General features: G+C 49.1%; 1 protein-coding gene across 1 annotated transcript; it reads right to left on the minus strand.

Annotated features, from left to right (window-relative positions):
• Nucleotides 1-11,889: 11,889 nt before the first annotated feature.
• Nucleotides 11,890-14,820, minus strand: FIGNL2 (fidgetin like 2). The gene has a single exon (XM_073318710.2). It carries the CDS (start codon nucleotides 14,808-14,810, stop codon nucleotides 12,594-12,596), a length of 2,217 nt encoding a protein of 738 aa, XP_073174811.1. The 5' UTR covers nucleotides 14,811-14,820; the 3' UTR covers nucleotides 11,890-12,593.
• Between the last annotated feature and the right edge of the window lie 2,848 nt (nucleotides 14,821-17,668).

A 17,668-nucleotide genomic window follows, 5' to 3' on the forward strand; every position in this document is an offset into this window, starting at 1 on the left:
TCAAATGGAACCTTAATATAAAGTGTGACTGAATTTTGAATCCTGCCTATTACATTGAGATAATTGAGTTACTTACTACTGTTCTTAGCACTTAGTTCATGAATAATCCTTCAGGGTAGGCAAGGTTTTGTTTAATTGATTGAGAGCAGACACAGTGTGCTCTGCATTGCATGGTATAGACACTGTCACCATGCTGAGGAGCACACTGTAATGGGGCCAAATCCTGCGTGCTTTACAGTGAGAGTCCCAGTGAAATTATGCAAATAAAGACGAGGAAGAGGTAAGAAAAGGATGCCAGCATGTTTCTGCACAGAATAGCTGTGCGTGCTGGGTGTGATGAGATCACTTTTCTATAGGGGGCGAGGACAATTATATAAGCTAGCAGACCAGTTGCCACATGTTTTTATTCTACAAGAGGTGTGGCACAGATGAATGAGCACCCCCTCCACCCCCCATCACCGATCCATAGAAGATACCTGCCTGCTACCTACCACTGTTGCCTAATGGTCTTAATCCTTCTGTATGCCGTGCTGTTGTAGCCACCTTGGTCCCGGAATATTAGGGCTTGTCTACACTGCCACTTACAGCGCAGCAGCTTTCCTCGCTCGGGGGTGTGAAAAGACACCCCCCTGAGCGGTGAAAGTTTCAGCACTGTAAAGCACCAGTGTAAACAGTGCCCCAGGGCTGGGAGCTACTCCCCTCACAGAGGTGGGTTTTACAGCTTCTCCCACCAGGGTAGTTAATCCACCTCCCCAAGAGGTGAAGCTGTCTACACGGGGAGGTTAGATCGGTACAAGTACGTTGCACAGGGGTGTGGATTTTTCACACCCCAAGTGATGTAGTTATACCGATATACTGTAGGTCTAGAATGTAGACCTGGCCTCAGAGTGTCGCAGCGAAACACAAGAGCCAACAGATTGTTCAGCATAAGTAGTTAGCACGTGTTCTAGGGGACCATTCAAAGTGAAGTGGTCTGTTAACACCCCATAGTCATAGGATAAAAAGGAGGGTTAGTGGGTTACAGACTGTTGTAATATGCCATAAATCCAGTGTCCTTCGAGGATGAGGAAGTTTGCACAACACTTTCAAAAGATGAGCCTAGGAGCTTAAATTCATAACTTTGCTAGACACTATAAAAATCATGGTCTTAATAAAGACACTGGATTTATGGCATATTACAACAATCTGTAACCCACTGGCCCTCCCTTTTGTCCTGTGACTGCAGACGTGTTAAAGGCCCACTTCACCTCTAATAGCCCCTTGGAACACGTGCTAACTACTTAGGCTAAGCTATCTGTTCGATCTTGTATTTAGTTGCGGCACTCTGGACAGGTCCACACCTGAAACCTGCACTGGTGCAGCTGCGTTGAGGCAGCACTTACGTGAAGACCTGCGAGAGGCGCAGTAGCTGTGTTGATGGGAGCAGCTCCACACTGGGGGTTAGGCTGGTCTAACTGCATCACTCAGGGGTGTGGATTTTTCACACCCCTGTGTGATTCAGTTATATTGATACAAATTGGTCGTGTAGACCTGGCCTCTGAATACCTTTCCCAGACTTCAAGAAGAGCTCTGTGTGGCTCAAATGCTTGTTTCTCTCACCAACACAAGTTGGTCCAATAAAAGATGTTACCTCACCCCTTGGTCTCTTAATCCTTTTGCACAAGTGGCCTGGGTTTGGATACAAAAGGTCCTAGGTTCAAACACTGCGGACGGCTCAGGGTGTGAGTACATACAGATACACCACACTTAACTTCTACCACAGCTTGAAGTAAGAAGATGTTGAGGGAAAGGGGAGAGAGGGTAGAAAATCAGCAAGTGACTTTGCTGTTCTGATGCATCCAGCTGGAGATCAGACTGCAGCAGGCAATGTTCAGAAGATCTTGGGGACTTCAGTTCACGGAGGGCATGACTACGCTGCAGTTAGACACCCGTGGCTGGCCTGTGCTCCAGCCCGACCATCTACACCACAATTAAAGAGCCTCTTAGCCTGAGCTAGCTGGCCTGGGCCAGCTGTGGGTTTTTAATTGCTGTGTAGACATATCCGGAGAGGTTTAGCTCAGGTCACACAGACCCTGTCCAGACTGTCAACATCCAGAGGCTTCCAGCTTGATTTTCATTAGTACTAATGAGAATATTACAAGGCTGTCAAAGGGCTACATCCATTCCAAATCTGTTAACACTAATTTGATGGAAACTCTAATAAAATGTCACGAGGAAATTTCCCCTCCCCACACCTCTCTCTTTTCAGTCCCCATTATGGACTTTTAATGGACATTGTAAATACTGTAGATACCATTATTAATAGAGATAGCCCTCTAATTAAACTTGCCCCTCCCCCTCATCAACTCTTGATCCTCTGCCACCAGCAGCTGCTCAGAGAAACACTTCATCGTTTAAAAGAGTTAAGCACCTCAAGACACACAATGGCTCTTACATGGCTGAAAAAGTAACATGAGCATCTCTCCAAATTTTCTGTAAGGGCACTCAAAAGACAGAAGGGATCTGGGGATAGTAGCATCAATCCGTGCAGAGTTACTCCAGACACACCAAACTGTCTGCAGCAACCAAGGCTGATGTAGTTCCTGATCTGGGGCCTCTCCATAATCCTAGGTACTTGGGAGGTGAGCATCTTGACCACAAAGCCAGCCCTCCTCTCTGCTTGGACTAATACCAAGGCGTCTGAATAAAGATAACAGTCCAGAATCCTTAAGTCTGGCTCTACTCTACCAGAAATGGAAGCTGGGGCCCCCAGCTGGAGGCAGATATTTGAGCCCTAGCAGAAGCAGGAATAGAATAGTTTGAATTGCAACAACTAAGGGCTTGTCTATGCTGCCCCGCCCCGTGAACTACAGGTGTGTGAATTGCAGAGCCTGGCTCTTGCTGCCCCATGTGGATGCTGCTGGCGGAAACTAAAAGGTACCTAGTTCACATTAACACATTTCTGTTTGAAATTGGGCCCTGCTTCTGTTTAGAAAAGTTCACCTTCAACATCTGGCATTCCCAGGTCCCCAATGCAGCCATGAGCTCTCTCTAGCTGCATTGTCTCATGCTAGTGAAATGTTTCTATCAATTGCGCATAGCCTCGCCATTCTCTGGGTTCCCTGATCCATGTATGCTGGTAAATTTATGGGTTTTTCTTCCAATCTCACAAAAGCGTGCATTTGTTTCTGGCAGTGGGGAAAATGAGAATACAAAGGATCCTCTCCCCACAAAACCTCTCCAATGCTGTTTGAATAGCAGAGAAGGCACCCAAAACAGGGAAAGTGCCTGGAGACGCAGAAGACCACAACCTAGGGCAGAACCCAACAGGAAATCACTAGTATCTGTGACATGGGGTATCAGATGTTAACAGCAACTGGGATTGAGAGTCTGTCTACACTAGGGTGTGTAGCTACAATATTCTATACAAGAACAGTGAATTAAACAAAAATACAGACATTTTGAAAGTTACTCAGTACAAAGCAAGCACATTTACTTGAAATTCATACCACTTAATTTGTTAGGTTAAGCTGATTGTGAGCTATTTTGAGAACATACAGTGCATCTTTAAAAAAAAATAAAGGAAGAGAATTCCATAGAATCAAGATAACTTATACCAGCTCCTGGAAGACCATTTTAAAGTGATATAAAACCTCCAGAAGTCAAACATCTGGTGGGAAGTACTAGTACTGAGCCTCAAAATGAGAATTGTGCTACAAATCCAGTTTGAGATTGTGCTGTGAAAAGGAATACTGAATACAAAGAAGTTACCAGACACACAGATACGCAACACAGATGTCACAAAATAATTCCGTGTGTAGATGTAGTTTTGGATGATGGTATGGTGCTTAGATTAAATGGAACTTAAAGACTATGTACCTAGAGATATTGTATTTTTTTTCATATAAACACCCTCCCCCCCCCACCTGTTAGGTGAAAGCTCCCTGGAATACAGAGTAGGTGCAACATATGTATTCTATACAGGCATGTCTGGATTCTCGGGAACAACCTCTAGGTAGGAGCTGCCTCCAGCTCCCTTGAAAGCTAGGGCACAATTGTTTTAAAAATCCCAGTCCATACAAGACCATCTCTCCAGGGCTAAGGAACACTTCACAATGTCTGAGGGACTGACCTCTGGACTATATTTCACATGACTATCACCTTGTCCCTTCTTTAGACACACTTTTTTGTCCGTTACTCCATGTCTGATTTTTCCCCCACCTCCCCTTCCTGATGGGAGAAAAAACCTCACCCAATACCCCCTGACCCCCAATTCTCTATCCCAGATGGAGAGACCCCCCCGCCACCTGCCTAGACATTTATATCACACTCAGCAGCTCCTTCTTTGTTAAAATAGGCCTCCCTCTGCCCCCTTGCTCTGCAGCCAAAAGGCCCCTTTCCCCAGACCCTCCTTGCAGATGTTTCACCTTTTTCTTAGAATAAGTACCCCCACGTGCTCCCTTCCCCTCTCCCTGGTGGAGGGAGACTTCACCCAGTACCCCAGATGCATCCCCCTGAGCAGAGATTGCCCATGTCTCCCCGGTCTCCCCCCATTTCTCACCTGCAAGTGGACAGGCATGCCCTGGTCCCGCTGCAATCAAGATGGAGGGGGGCTCACAGCCTAGGAGGGAGCTGGTCTCTGACTGCAGCACAAGCCAAGCCCTGGTGCCAGGGCAACCACAGAGCCAGGCCAATGCCTGCCACCCTGGCCTGCTGCAGAAGTGGGCAGGTAGCAGCCTCAAAGGCAGGTGGGCAAAGCACCCCACTGACTGGGGGACGAGGCCTGCCACCGCCTTTAGCCTGTGCCCATCACCATGGGAACTGACTGGCCTCAGCAGCCATGTCCTGGTCACCCTGCTCCTCAGTCGAGGCCCAGGGGAGGGAAACCAGCAAGAGTCCCTTCTCCTCCAGAGGCAAGGCTGCACTGCTCTGCTCTGCTCGGAGGGAAGCGCCTGACGAGGGGACGAGCCTCACCTGGGCTCAGCCAGGCCTCCAGCTGCCACCATTCAGCTTCCCAGAGCCAGGGTGCGGGGAGGATTGCTACCCCTGGGAGAGAGGGTTGCCAACTTTGGTTGGACATAGTCCTGGAGGTTTCATCAGATGACACAATCTTTAATTAAAGATTAATCTTTAATTCCTGGGGATTCCAGGACAATCCTGGAGGGTTGGCAGCCCTACTTGGAGAGCTCTCTTCCCAAAGATACTCCTATAAAATCCAGAGGCCAACAAGGCTGCAAACATCCTATACAACCCCACAGCTTCCCAGAGGGTGAGAGCTGCTTCCTCAGTTCCTGCCCCAGCATGTTCCCCCTCGGTGGGGAAACCACAGTGGGAAAGGGCCTTGGCCCATGGGGTGCCCTGAAGGAACAGTGAGGAATCTGCATGTGTGCTTACCAGCTTTGCCTCCAGAGCCCCCATCATCTCCTAAGAGACACCCACCTTGACATTCACACAGGACAAAGCTCTGCTTTGATGGGGGGAGGGCGGCTCTGGGAGCGGAGAGACAGGGGCTGAGCAGAGGGTCCCCAAGCCACCCTGTCAAGGAGGCCTGAGGAGCAACACACTTTGCAGTGCCCCTTACTGCTGCTCCACAAAAGTCAGCACGCACTTCCCTAGAGCAGGTGGGCAGGATCTCCAGGGGTCTGGTCCCACACCCCAAAGCAGCTCCCTTGTGGTCATCTCATATTCGGGGAGAGCTAGTTCTGTAGTCTGCTGTGCTGGAAGGAAGGAATCAGCTGCTGTGTACCTACATGGTCACCAGTTAAACCACGCACAGGTGTGCAGTGTTAGTGACCAGAATACTAGGGCTCCTGCTCCAAATATCACAGAGCTAATGTTTGGCTACAAAGAAGACTCTCCATTAATTGCCAATAACAGGACTCTGTAGACCTCTAGCCACTAGAGGGCAGCACTGCCAAAAACAAGTGAAGTACTGATCCTCTCCAGCAGTGGGCAGTAGCTGTGTAATAAACAGAACTGGGCAGGAAAGGGTTTCCCTGTCCTGGGAAAATATTTGAGATTTAGAAAAAATTCCCTGTCTCAAATTGGGATGAAAAATAATAATCTCAAAACTTTTTGCAAACCAACATATGTGTGGTTTGGGTCCACTGAAACTTTTATTCTGATCATTTCCAAATGCTTTGTCTCTGACCCTTTTTAAAAAATTATTTAACTGTAATTAGCTTAAATTTCAAAACAGAACCATTTTGAATCAGGAAACTCATGTTTTGTTTCTAAAACGTTGAAACAGGACATTTTGATAATGTGAAAACTTTTTTCCAACAGGTTTTCGAGCGGAGTAAATTTGTCAAAACCAACTAATTCCCACAAACACATTCAGTTCTGCTGAAGCAACGTTTTTGGGTGGGAAAACTTCCAGTCAAAAAATCCCTGACCAGTTGTCACAATAGGGTACAGATTCCCTGGCCGTATTTCCACGCTGTTACTGTGACGATTCCAAATACCACTGTGAACGTTCTGAGAGAGAGATGATGTAATGAATAATAAACTACATGCTCTTGGAGTCAAACGTTGTTTTTCATGTAATCTCTTTAATACTGTGTAATACTTTTCTTTTTAAAATACAGTATTTTTTGAGGTAGACCATTACAGTTCAAAAGCATTTCTTTTCAGACATTAATAAGACATGAATTAAATACTTTCATGTACAATATGTTGCAAAATGAGGTAGAAATGGTTACAGAGGATGTACAAAGTCAAATATGATAATAAGAAAAAGTCTTCAAAAATCCAGTACCACTTTTTGGAGGAAAGGTGAGAGGGAGGGCAAGGAGGATGCTAAAAGGAGGTACATTTTAAAAATATCCCCAAGAGCCAACTTTGTAGAAAGGCGATCATGGTACTATCAAGTGAATGTGCAGATACACATGTACACAGGTGAACCTGAAAAAGTTCATGTAGATATCATAATATTTGGACATAGCCTCCTCCTGTGATGTCTCATGCAGCAGGAAATAGAGAGGCTTTGGCTATACTGAACATAACAAGGTATTCTTTGTTGAGGTCCTGGACACAGACCCTTCAGTCCTCTCTGGCTCTTCAGCTCACAGCTTGTGCAGCTTGCTGCCACTATCCTGGATCTCCTTAAGTCCCAGCCTGGAGTACAACTCAGGGAACGTGCTGCTAATTACACCACAGAGACATTTATATTTCTTGGGAGATTTTTGCTGATTCCTCATCTCTGCGAGTGGGATTATCCCCCATTTTACAGATGGGCAAACTGAGGCACAGAGCATGTTATAAAACTAATCCAAGGTCGTGCAGTAAACCCATGACACCATCAGGGAACAGAGCCCAGAAGTCTTGGTTCCTTGTTGCCTCTTAATAGACAAAAAATAAAGAACAGTTCCTCTTGTATAGTACTTCCAATTTCATATAAAACAAGAACACAGAAACATTTTTTAAAAAAAATCTTTTGAAAATTGTCTGGGTCATGTTATCTTATTGTATTTCAACCAGTTTATCCAATGTCTCTCACGTATACACCCTCCCCTTACCAACTGATGTTGTCCATACCCCACTTTTAATGCTGGACACCCAATTTGTCCCCCAGCCATTCAAACCAGCAGTCAGGTGCCCAAATACATGCCTTAGGTGCCTGAGTGTCAATCTGAGAGCCCGACCATGGCATTGGATCTCTTAAATTTAGCGGCCAAGTTTTGAAAACTGGCCCAACACAGTCAAACTTGATAAATTAAAAAAAATTAAAATCCCCTACACCTTTTCAATCCTCTCCCTCCTCAGGGTTCCACTGTCAGTCAACTCCTTCCCCCTTTGCTTTATTCATTTTCATGCATTACTAATCAAGGGAAGATAGACCAACCAGAAATCCTCTCCCCAAGAGAGCCAAGTCTAGCCATTCTTAATTCTCAGTGGGAAATCAGAAAAAGGATGAGGGTCTGGCTGGAGCCAGATACCATCATTAAGAAAAACAAGTGGCTAGAATTTTAGAGGGTCGATTCCTGCAGCCTACTGCATGTATGGTCTTGCTGCCCCTTTTCTTTCAGTGAGCAGCTGTTCAACCATTGTACATGGACTGTAACTAGGACCATTTCCAAACCACCAACATATATAACAGGGGAAGTGCTGAGTCTGGGCAACAGCCCCAGGGAATCCCTGGTCATAGAGAATATGGGTTGATTCCTGACACCTGGGGACTTTTGGTTAATACAGAATGTAACTCTGTGTCTTGGGCAAACTTCAGCAAGAAGAGTCAGGTGCAGCTATTTCAGGGACTATATCCTGGTCTGAGCGGCAAGCACATATTCCAGCAGTGAGTTGCCCAGTAAGTGCCACCGTTGGACACCTCACCGCAAGCAGCTCTCTCTAGCTGCTGAACACTTTCTGGCTTTTGTTTTCCATGATTTCGAAAGAACAAATGAAGAATCCTAGAGAGAAAAAGCAGAAAAACTGAGCCCTGTGTGAAAAGTGCCCTGGGTCTCATCCAGTGTTTTATACTAAGCCCTCAGAGATAATGGAGAAGAGCTTATTTAATTTGCCTCCTAAATTATACACTCATGTAAGGCTACTTTAATAGCCTGGGCTTCTGCTTTCTCAATGGTTAAACGCAGCAGCTGTCCGAGAGATGGAGCACTGGTTAGAGCTGCCAAGGTTCTCGAATCCAACCCGGAGAAGGAGATGCCTCAAAAGGAGCTGATGGAAAGACCCTAAAAGAAAGTGAGATATTAGGATCTGAGGAAGCAGAGGGAGGAGGGAAGGAATGAATGAGAGCAGTGAAAACAATCCAATCCAACGCAGCACACCTGCCCCCACAAGAGACAATGGCACTTTTCAAGTGGCAATGCTTGTCACAGCCAGCAAAGGGCAGCGGAATGCAGCACAGTGAAGAACAAATAAAGGACAGTGCTATCCCTCTCCAGCTTCTGGGTCAATCTGATTATTGCAAATTGAGATGAAGGTGGAGATCGATACAGAAAGTGAAAAGGAACATCTGCACCATAAAAAGTAACAGAGCCCTGTTTGCACTCATCATCCAAAGATCTGATCCACAGTTCAGTGAAGTGGATAGGGTTCTAGTTCCATTTACTCAAAAGGGCTTTCAATTGGGCCCTACATCGTTTTAAATGGTTGGTCTGGTTATACAGTAAATCTGCACAAAGCTAATGAACGCTGGTTGTCACAAGCACATCAGTGCTATTCTGCTACTTGCTCTGGTCCATCAGAGGCAGAGATGGTGCAGTTAGACTGAGTTACATAGTGAGTCTTTACAATGCAGATGCCCCTTTTAAAAAGATTTCCTTTTCAGGCAGCTACTCAAATTGAGGATTTCAAGGAATAGTTTGGGTTGGGGACTGGGCCGTTATATGTTTGTGCAGGGACATCGCATGTTCTGGGTGCGAGTGCAAAAAACCTCATTCTTTGTAGGGTGAAGGGGGGGAACGTTGCAATGCTAGCAGCAGAATCTTCTCATGAGACACATGGGCTCCAAAGTCAGGACAGAGAAGCAGCAAGCCCCTTAACAGCTCCAGCTCCCTCATCTCACCCCTGCAAACACCCTTCCACTCTCCCTGAGCAGTCAAGAGTTCCTGGCTCACAGACTATAGCATGCAAAACCTCTCAAGAAACTGGTTTTATCAAATGCGACACCAACGAAGCTTTGGTGGGGATAAGGGGCATGATTGCAGTCCTGTAGACCATGAGCCAAGGTGTCTGTTCCCTCCCAAATGATTTGTTAAGAACATGCCTAGAGAAAGAAGTTAAGAGGCAGCCATGTGTTGGCACCTGGCACAGGGGCATTATCTGGTGTGAGAAGAGAATGGCTGTGATGAACACAGAGCCAGGGAGGGAACAACTGTGGTACCCTGGCTAGCTTCCCCCAGCTGCCTTCCCCCCAGTAGAGCAAAATGATCTAACTAAGGAAGTGGGAGTGCCTGGACTACACTGCCACTATTCTCTGCTTCTCCTGGCCCAAAGGGGGCCATGGGAACTAAAGCATAAGTTAGAGCACCCCTGAGGCTGCTGTACCTCACACTGGAGGATGTGATGGCCCCTGAAAGCCCACAAAACACAGGGGAGTGCAAAACTGGCTTAAATTCACCTTAACTCCACCTTCCCACACATGCAGGGATGGGAGTAACCGAAATTCAGGACCAGAGAATCTCCCAATGCCCTTGCTAACCTGCTTCATCCTGCTCTGTGCCTCTTCCCTGCCCCAAAGTGACCAGTTCTCAGCATTAGACGTTAATTCTCCATTGGCCTTTTAACTCTAGCCCTTCGGCTGCTAAGCATTGCTATAGTGTCCTAGATAAGCACAAACCATGGGCTCACACTCTATTACCAGGCAGTGCCCGCAGTGGTACTTCAAGTGCCTGGGGGTTTGGCATTTTGTATTTCAAGTGCTTGGCTTGTTTTTTATAGGCCGTATAAATGCAGCTCAGGGAGCCAGCCGGGGGCTGAGGTGATGCGAATCTCCACGCGGGTAAGAAGAATCAATGGGGTTGGGATCGGACCCCTTAGTTCTGGAATGGTGGCAATGCCACTGGGCCAGTGGGTATGATTCCCAGGGGGTCACAATGGTACTGCCCTGCCTTCCCCTACCACTGACTGGGACATACCCATCTTCGCTAGATGGAAGGAAAATGCGAGACCAGAAAAGCCTCTGCATGAGGCGACTGGGCCCTGCATTATTTCAGATGCACACACGGGTCTCAGAGGGTTACAGCTAGTGCCAGGAAGACACACGAGATATTTAGCTTTACCCCTCTGCCGTTTCTCTCTGCTCCTGTAGGGGTGGGTTTTGAGAGGGCCTTGCCTGCAAACGAAGACCCTGATCCGGCATGTTGTTCTGCACAGGGCAACATGACACGCCAGCAACACAATGTGCAGGACTGGGCAGTAAGAAATGGGCTGAGACCTACCAAACGGCACTAGTTTAACTTCAGCTGTTTTTTAAAAATGATTTAGTTAAACTGGTGCAAACCTCTTAGTTTGGTTTAAAGGCAGCTCGTTTTGTTTCAGCTTCTGCCAACTGCTAACTGACTCTGGGCTACACCGAAATACGCCTGGTTTAAACAAAAAGATGAGCATCCACACAGAGGTTTGCACTGGTTTCATTATATCTGTTTGAAATCTCACCCTTAAGTAAAGCAGTGCAGCTTTCTCCTGGAGATAAGGCCTTAAACGCACAGTGCAGAAGCCTTTGCAGGTTAAAACTTGGTTCTCTACCATAGTTTTTCCTGTTCACAAAGGCAAAATAAACCTTCTTACAACATGGTTGGGTCTTGACCACACATAAACATGCTCACTTCTGCAGCCCAGGAAGGGCCCCTAGCTGGGAGATGCAAGAAGAGGAAGTGGAGAGCACAACAGAGAAGCAAGCTTTGCAAACCAAGAAAGTTGGGAACATACCCCGTAGGTTTATCCAAAAAGTGGTACTAGCAACAGCTTTTAAACTACGGCACTAATACTCTCTTTTCCTTTGAAGACACGTTACTCCACCAAACGCTACAATAACAATGTGGAAAAAAAAATAAAATAAAATTATGGCATAATATATTGTGAAAAGCACCCGAAATACATTCAGCTTTCATCTTTGTAACAACTTCAAGTTTTGTTTTTTTCTTCTTTCTGTCACCCTTTTTTGGAAGCAAACACATAATGCAGCTTTGTATTGAGTTTGGCAAACTCTTAAGATCTTTTCCCCCCCTTCCCTTTCTTGAGAAGATAAAAGAGTTTTTAAAAACACATTCGGGTTTGTTTGTTTGTTTGTTTTTTCTGAGGTAATTTTTTTCCTGAGTAGTTAAAAAGAAAAAACAAAAAAATACTACATACATTACAAAAATAAAAATGAGGTCTAGTATATTAAACAATCTACATTTTTCTTTACTTCAAACCTTCCCTCCCTCCTCCCATCTCCCTGTGCCGTTTATTCCTAATAATAAATTCCTCATGATGGCTTGAAAAGATGTTGACTTGTGCGGGGGACAAGTCCTTTGTATGGCACAGTTCAATACAGAAAAATTGCCCACAGAGCCACAGCCAAAGGGGGCTGGTTTTGTTAAATGATGGCTGAAAAATTTCTATTAGGAACAACAACAACAAAAATCAGGTCTCTGTAAATCGACTAGAGAGCTGTCGTATCACACATGAGAAGGCTAAAACCAAACACATCTCCACCTGGCTGCATCCTTTACGTTGCTGGTCTCAAAACAGATGAACGGGAAAGTAGACGAATAATAAATAGATTATCCTGAGTTCAGTGAGCGACTACTTCCAAAAACAAAAACAAACAAACAAAATCAGTCAAGTATGACATAAAAAAGCCTGTAAAAGAATTTGTTTGTGTTCGGGTCTTTTCTTGGATCAAGTATTTCACCTTCAGATCAGCTTGGACATAGGAGAAAGACAAAAGACACTGACTGAATTCATGGGCGAGCTGTGATTCCATCCTTAGCAGCTGGAGCTAGACCAGAGACTCCAGAGCAACAGATCTTAACAAATACAAAATAATCCCCCCGAATCTTCCACTCAGAGGTCAAGCTGGCACACAACCAACAACACCATCAACAAAAAAAATGCCACTGGAGTCTGAGGCTGAGGGCTTGGCTCCCCCAGCCCACCCCTTCCACGCGCCGTCAGTGCCTGGACCCGTACATTTTGTCCCACTCCATGTACAAGTCCAGCTCCTTCTGGGAGACGGTGGGGCGGACTTTACAGAAGGCGTTCTCGAAGTCTTTGTAGGAGGTGGGCTGCAGCTGGCCTGGCAGGCTGTGGAGTTTGGTGGGGCCGGCCTGCTGGCACAGCTGGATGAGCTCGCTGCCTGAGTAGCTCTCGGTGTGCTGCACGAGGGAGGCCATCTCCCGTTCACTGAGGCAGTAGTTCTGCTGGGCCAAGGTGTGGTGGAGGATCTGCCGCCGGGCGATGCTGTCGGGCGGGGAAATGTAGAACCGCTTGGTGAACCTCCTCTGGGAGGCTTCGTCCACAGTGCTGGGCCGGGTGGTCGTCCCGATGACAACGACATTCTGCTCGGCTGAGGTAGCTATGTTGTCCAAGTAGGAAAGCAGCTGAGTCTTGAGGCCGCTCGCCTGGGCGGCTTCTTCACCAGCGCAGGCCACGAGGAGGGACTCCACCTCGGAGATGAGCACCACTGATGGCTGACGGCAGCTGGCCACGAAGAAGACCGTCTGCAGGATCTTCTCGGCCTCGCCCTTCCACTTGGAAAGCAGGGCCGTCCCGCTGAGATTCAGGAAGGTTGAGCCCAGCTGGGTGGAGATGCACCTGCTCAGCAGGGTTTTCCCTGCTCCACGAGGCCCGAACAGTAGGATGGCTCTGGGTGGCCGGCTCTCCCCCGTGTAGGCCCCAGGCCTCAGGATAGGCCACACCAGCTCTTCCTCGATGGCGGCTTTGACCGAGACCTGGCCAGCAATGTCCGTCCATTGGACGGGCGGGCTGCAGTCGACGATTTTGTTGTTCACCAGCTCTAGTATCAGGGGGTCTACGTTTTTCAGCTGCTCTTCCACAGGCTGGCTGCTGAACCCCTGCGGCTTGGCCTGCATCCCGTGGGTGAAGGCATGACCTTGCTCGCCACCTGCACGCTCGCCATTGGCGAGAGGCGGGGTGAACTTCTCAAAGCTCTCCCCGGGCCTCAAAGGGGCTTCCCCGGCGCCATACGGAGGGGAGACCAGGCCTTTCATGGGCTGGCTGTTGTACTTCCCTACATGCTCCTCCAAGGCCACTGTCGCCGCTGCTCCCGTCGGCCTTTTCCCAGCCTTGAAGGGCAGCTGAGAGGTCTCGGTGCTTCGGCTGAAGCTGTTGCCTCCACATTCGCCGTTGTCGGACATCTGGTATGGCGACTCAGGGGTGGACTTTGGTTGCTCGTAGCTGTATTTCCTGTACCTGCCCTCAGCTTCGTCCTCCCCCCCCGGGATATCAAAGGCCTTTCGTTTCAGGGAGCCCCCCGAGTCGCTGCTGAGGGGGGGCACTGGGAGGGGGGGCAGGCTGGAGCTCTGGTAGCTATAACCAGGGATGCCCGGGGGCCGGGAGGAGGGGGGCGGCGGGGGGATGGGGGTGGGTGCAGCAATGCCCGAGGGCAGGTAAGAGGCCGACGGGTGCGGAGGGTGGATCCCCCCGTAGCCGGGCTGAGGCGCGTAGCTGCCTGAAGCGTAGTTGTACATGGGACCTGAGGAGCTGTAGCTGGGGACCAGCGCCGAGGAAGGGTGCGTGGGCTGCAGGAGTCCTGAGCTGTGCAGGGTTGACGGGTGGGGAGGGGGAAGTGCTGTCGCGGGCTGGCTGCAGTAGCCCGATGGCAGGTAGGTGCCACTGTAGCCTGAGGTATACTCCTGAGACAAGCCAAGGCCGCTGGAGCCGGCGGCTCCCCCACACGAGTTAGTGGGATAAATGGGGTCCCGGGCAACCTCGCAGACAACAGGGGAGCTGCCAAGCCCTACCGGCCCATTTCCTGGGGCAGAAGGAACAACCCCCTTGGAGCCAGGCAGCCCATCGTGCATGGTGTTCAGGGGGTAGGCACCGTCCGAGCCGTGCGGCATCGGCCAGGGCTCCACGTCACCTTTCTGCCCATTGAGCGGCCCAAAGGCTCCATCTCCATAGCTGTTCAGCACCGGCCTCTCATAGGGCGAGTCCAGCACCCCCGAGTACTTCTCCGCATACCTCTTGAGGAGGTTGGAGGCCGTCAGCGCGGAGATGTCGTCGTTGGCCCAGGCGTAGTTGAAGCGCTGCCGGCTGCTGTGGTAGAGGTCAGATTTGTGGGCCGGTGAGGAGGTGGTTGAAGAGACATCGAGGTGCTGCTCTGGCCACTGGTTCAGGGGCTGGGCATGCTCTGGTGTCCAGTGCATCTTCAACAGAGCTGGGGACAGGGAAACAGAGGTAGAAAGGGTTAAGTACGGTCCTGGAGTAGAGTGGTCCTGCTGAACCGGAGGCAGGTTTAAATGTACGGGGCTCAGCACCCTGCCCTTCTCCGTTTGCTAAACGTAAAGAGGGTCCCAGCTACGCGATAGGGCTCCATGGGTGTCCTCCGCACGGAAGAGGCCAAGAACCCCTCACCTAAATAAAAGTATCCTGATCCCTAGAAGTGAAGAGCAGGCACAATGCCCACTGAAGTCCACAGGAGCTGAGGGCAATTAGCACCTTGCCAGGCAGGCCAGCGGTATTCCGGAGCCTGCCTTCAGGCACTGAAGTTTGAATATTTTAGCAAAAGGCTCTGTGATGTTCATAGAGCCCCTTTTGAGGCTGGGTTGGCTTCTCTTTAGGAGAATTTCTATGCCCTATGATTTTGGGGGTGGGGGTGGGGAAGCTTTTTTAAAAAAAACTGAATCAGGCTTCAAGACAAAAATGTTTAAGTTACACTGGGAAAACGTCTAGTGACCTATGCAGTCCCAGTTGTAAATATCACCACGTGCCAAAACGGAGATTCGCCCCCAGTGGTCACAAGAATACCAAGACCAGCTGCTTATTTCACTCCCAGTTCTACCTGGCAGCATTTTGTGATCAAGACAAGATTGTGGAACAGTACAGAACACACTGGATCAGGGCCTAAGAGGAGACATTCTCATCTCTGATGGTTTGGAGTGGATTTTAGTCTATTCACACCGATGGGAACCATACACACAATTCCCTGCGTATCACTAATAATCATTGCAGTGCTTTACACGTCTAAGCCACTTTTTATCTGAGAAATTCAAAATAGGACCACAAAACCCACCCAATGAATCGTGGATCATTATTATTATTAGTTTCACTGCAGTAGTGCTTGGAGATCCCAGTCACGCCCAAAGCAAGACACTGCAAGTACATCACAAAAAGACAGGCACTGCCCTAAGAACTCACATGCTAAGTCAGAGTTAAGGTTGTTGTGATGAAATATGCATCGACAGAGGATGTAACCCAGATCAGAGCGATGTAGTGTGGCAGTTTCGACTAGCCCTTAGTCTGTTACCCTGGGCCTTGTCGGGGCCTTCACAACACTGCAAAGCCATTTTCACATGGTAGCACTTTGCACTGCCTTTGCACTGGTGTAAATGGTACACAAGGGGCAGACTCCAGTCTGCATTTCTGCTCAGCTTGTTCAAAGGGTTAGAAGATAAGTTTAGGACAGAACACAAAGGATCAGAGTCTCCTCCTCTCAAACATGCAGCTCCCTTCCCGCTTTACGCCAGCAGGAGCAAGAGGAGACTCAGCCAAAAGGGTCACAGCAGATATAGATTTGAGTGAAGACGCTGGGACTCAGATCACAATTTGCTGGGCTATTGGGGTGCTGGCCCCTTGCACAATACTGTCCCTAAAGGCCCTGCGTACAGAGTAAAGCACAAGGCACTGGTTCGTATCAGCACGTGGATAAACCAGGCAGAACGACGCAGACAGGCCTCAGGTTCCACCTCTCCTGACATGTTGGACACTTTCTATGAATTATCCATGAGCCTATATGAATCCCAGGCTCTTTTCACCAGGCCCATTTGTCACGGGAAATTAAATCCATACTGTCAGGGAGGTGAAATATCACAAAGCTGGATGGGTGTTTTCTAAGAGCTGTGTCCTGCCTCCTGGCCTAAAGGCAACGGCTCTGCCGCGCACAAGAGAAGGCTGCAGAAGGGGGAACCTGCTCCCACCGAGCACAGCAGAGCGAGGGTCCAAAGGGACCCTCCCTGCAGCAGTGCTGGGATGGCATACGGCCAGCGCGAATGAGGGAGCAGAGACCCATTGGGCAAACCCGCCATAAAGAGAAGCCTTGTGCAACGCAGCAGCTGCTCTGGGCCCCGTGCTGTGGGTGAGTTGGGGGGGGAGGGTTCCCACCTTCCATGGAATCCACCCAGACAAACCTGTTCATGCTGGTGGTCCAGGACCGGGCTCCTACAGAGCCAGCTTCCTTCATTGTGCTCCCTGGGGTGCGTGTGGGTAGGTGGGGAGAGAGGGTATCAAGTGGGATAAGCCGCCATGCCATAGGTGCTGATTCCGTGTGTGCCCCGGGGCTGGAGCACCCATAGGAAAAAAACAGTGGGTGCTCAGCACCCGCCCCATCAACTCCTCCCCCTCCCTCCCAGCACCTCCCGCCAGCCACAATCAGCTGTTCAGGGGGCGCTGGAGGGGAGGGGGAAGAGCCGGGCAGGAAGAGGCAGCGGAAAGGGCGGGAAGAGGCAGGGTGGGGCAGGGTGGGGCTGGGAAGAGGCGGGGCGGGGGTGGAAGCTTGGGGGAAGGGGTGAAGTGGGGGCACGGTCTGGAATAGAGCGGGGGCCGAGCATCACCCAGGAACAGAGGAAGTCGGCACCTATGCACCATGCTGCCTAGTGTAGTTTTTCATTCCAGACACTTGCTCAGGATAGCAACTCACACAGCTTCCAGCAGGATTTTACACGGGCAGGAACCAAGGGGCCTAATCCTGTGAGGTCCTGAGCACTCTTGCCTCCTCTGGACTTTGCCAGACCTTCAGGACCAGGCCCTTAGAGATATATAAATATGGGGCCCAACTGTGAGGTCACATCCTTTTTTCACCTGGCTGACGCCAATGATTTCGATCAATTGACACATGCAGGAGGAGAATCAGACTAGTGGAGTCCCCTTGCAGGGTAACTGGGGCTCATTAATAATGAAACAGCCTTGAAAAAACAAAACAGACCCCTGTACGCTGGGATTCTTCATTAAATGTATTAGACAGTAACGGGAGAAAGCATGCAGCCACTGGCTTTACATGAGAAGCCCC

The sequence above is a fragment of the Lepidochelys kempii genome, chromosome 20 (genome assembly GCF_965140285.1).
Source record: "Lepidochelys kempii isolate rLepKem1 chromosome 20, rLepKem1.hap1, whole genome shotgun sequence".
Lineage (NCBI taxonomy): Eukaryota > Metazoa > Chordata > Testudines > Cheloniidae > Lepidochelys > Lepidochelys kempii.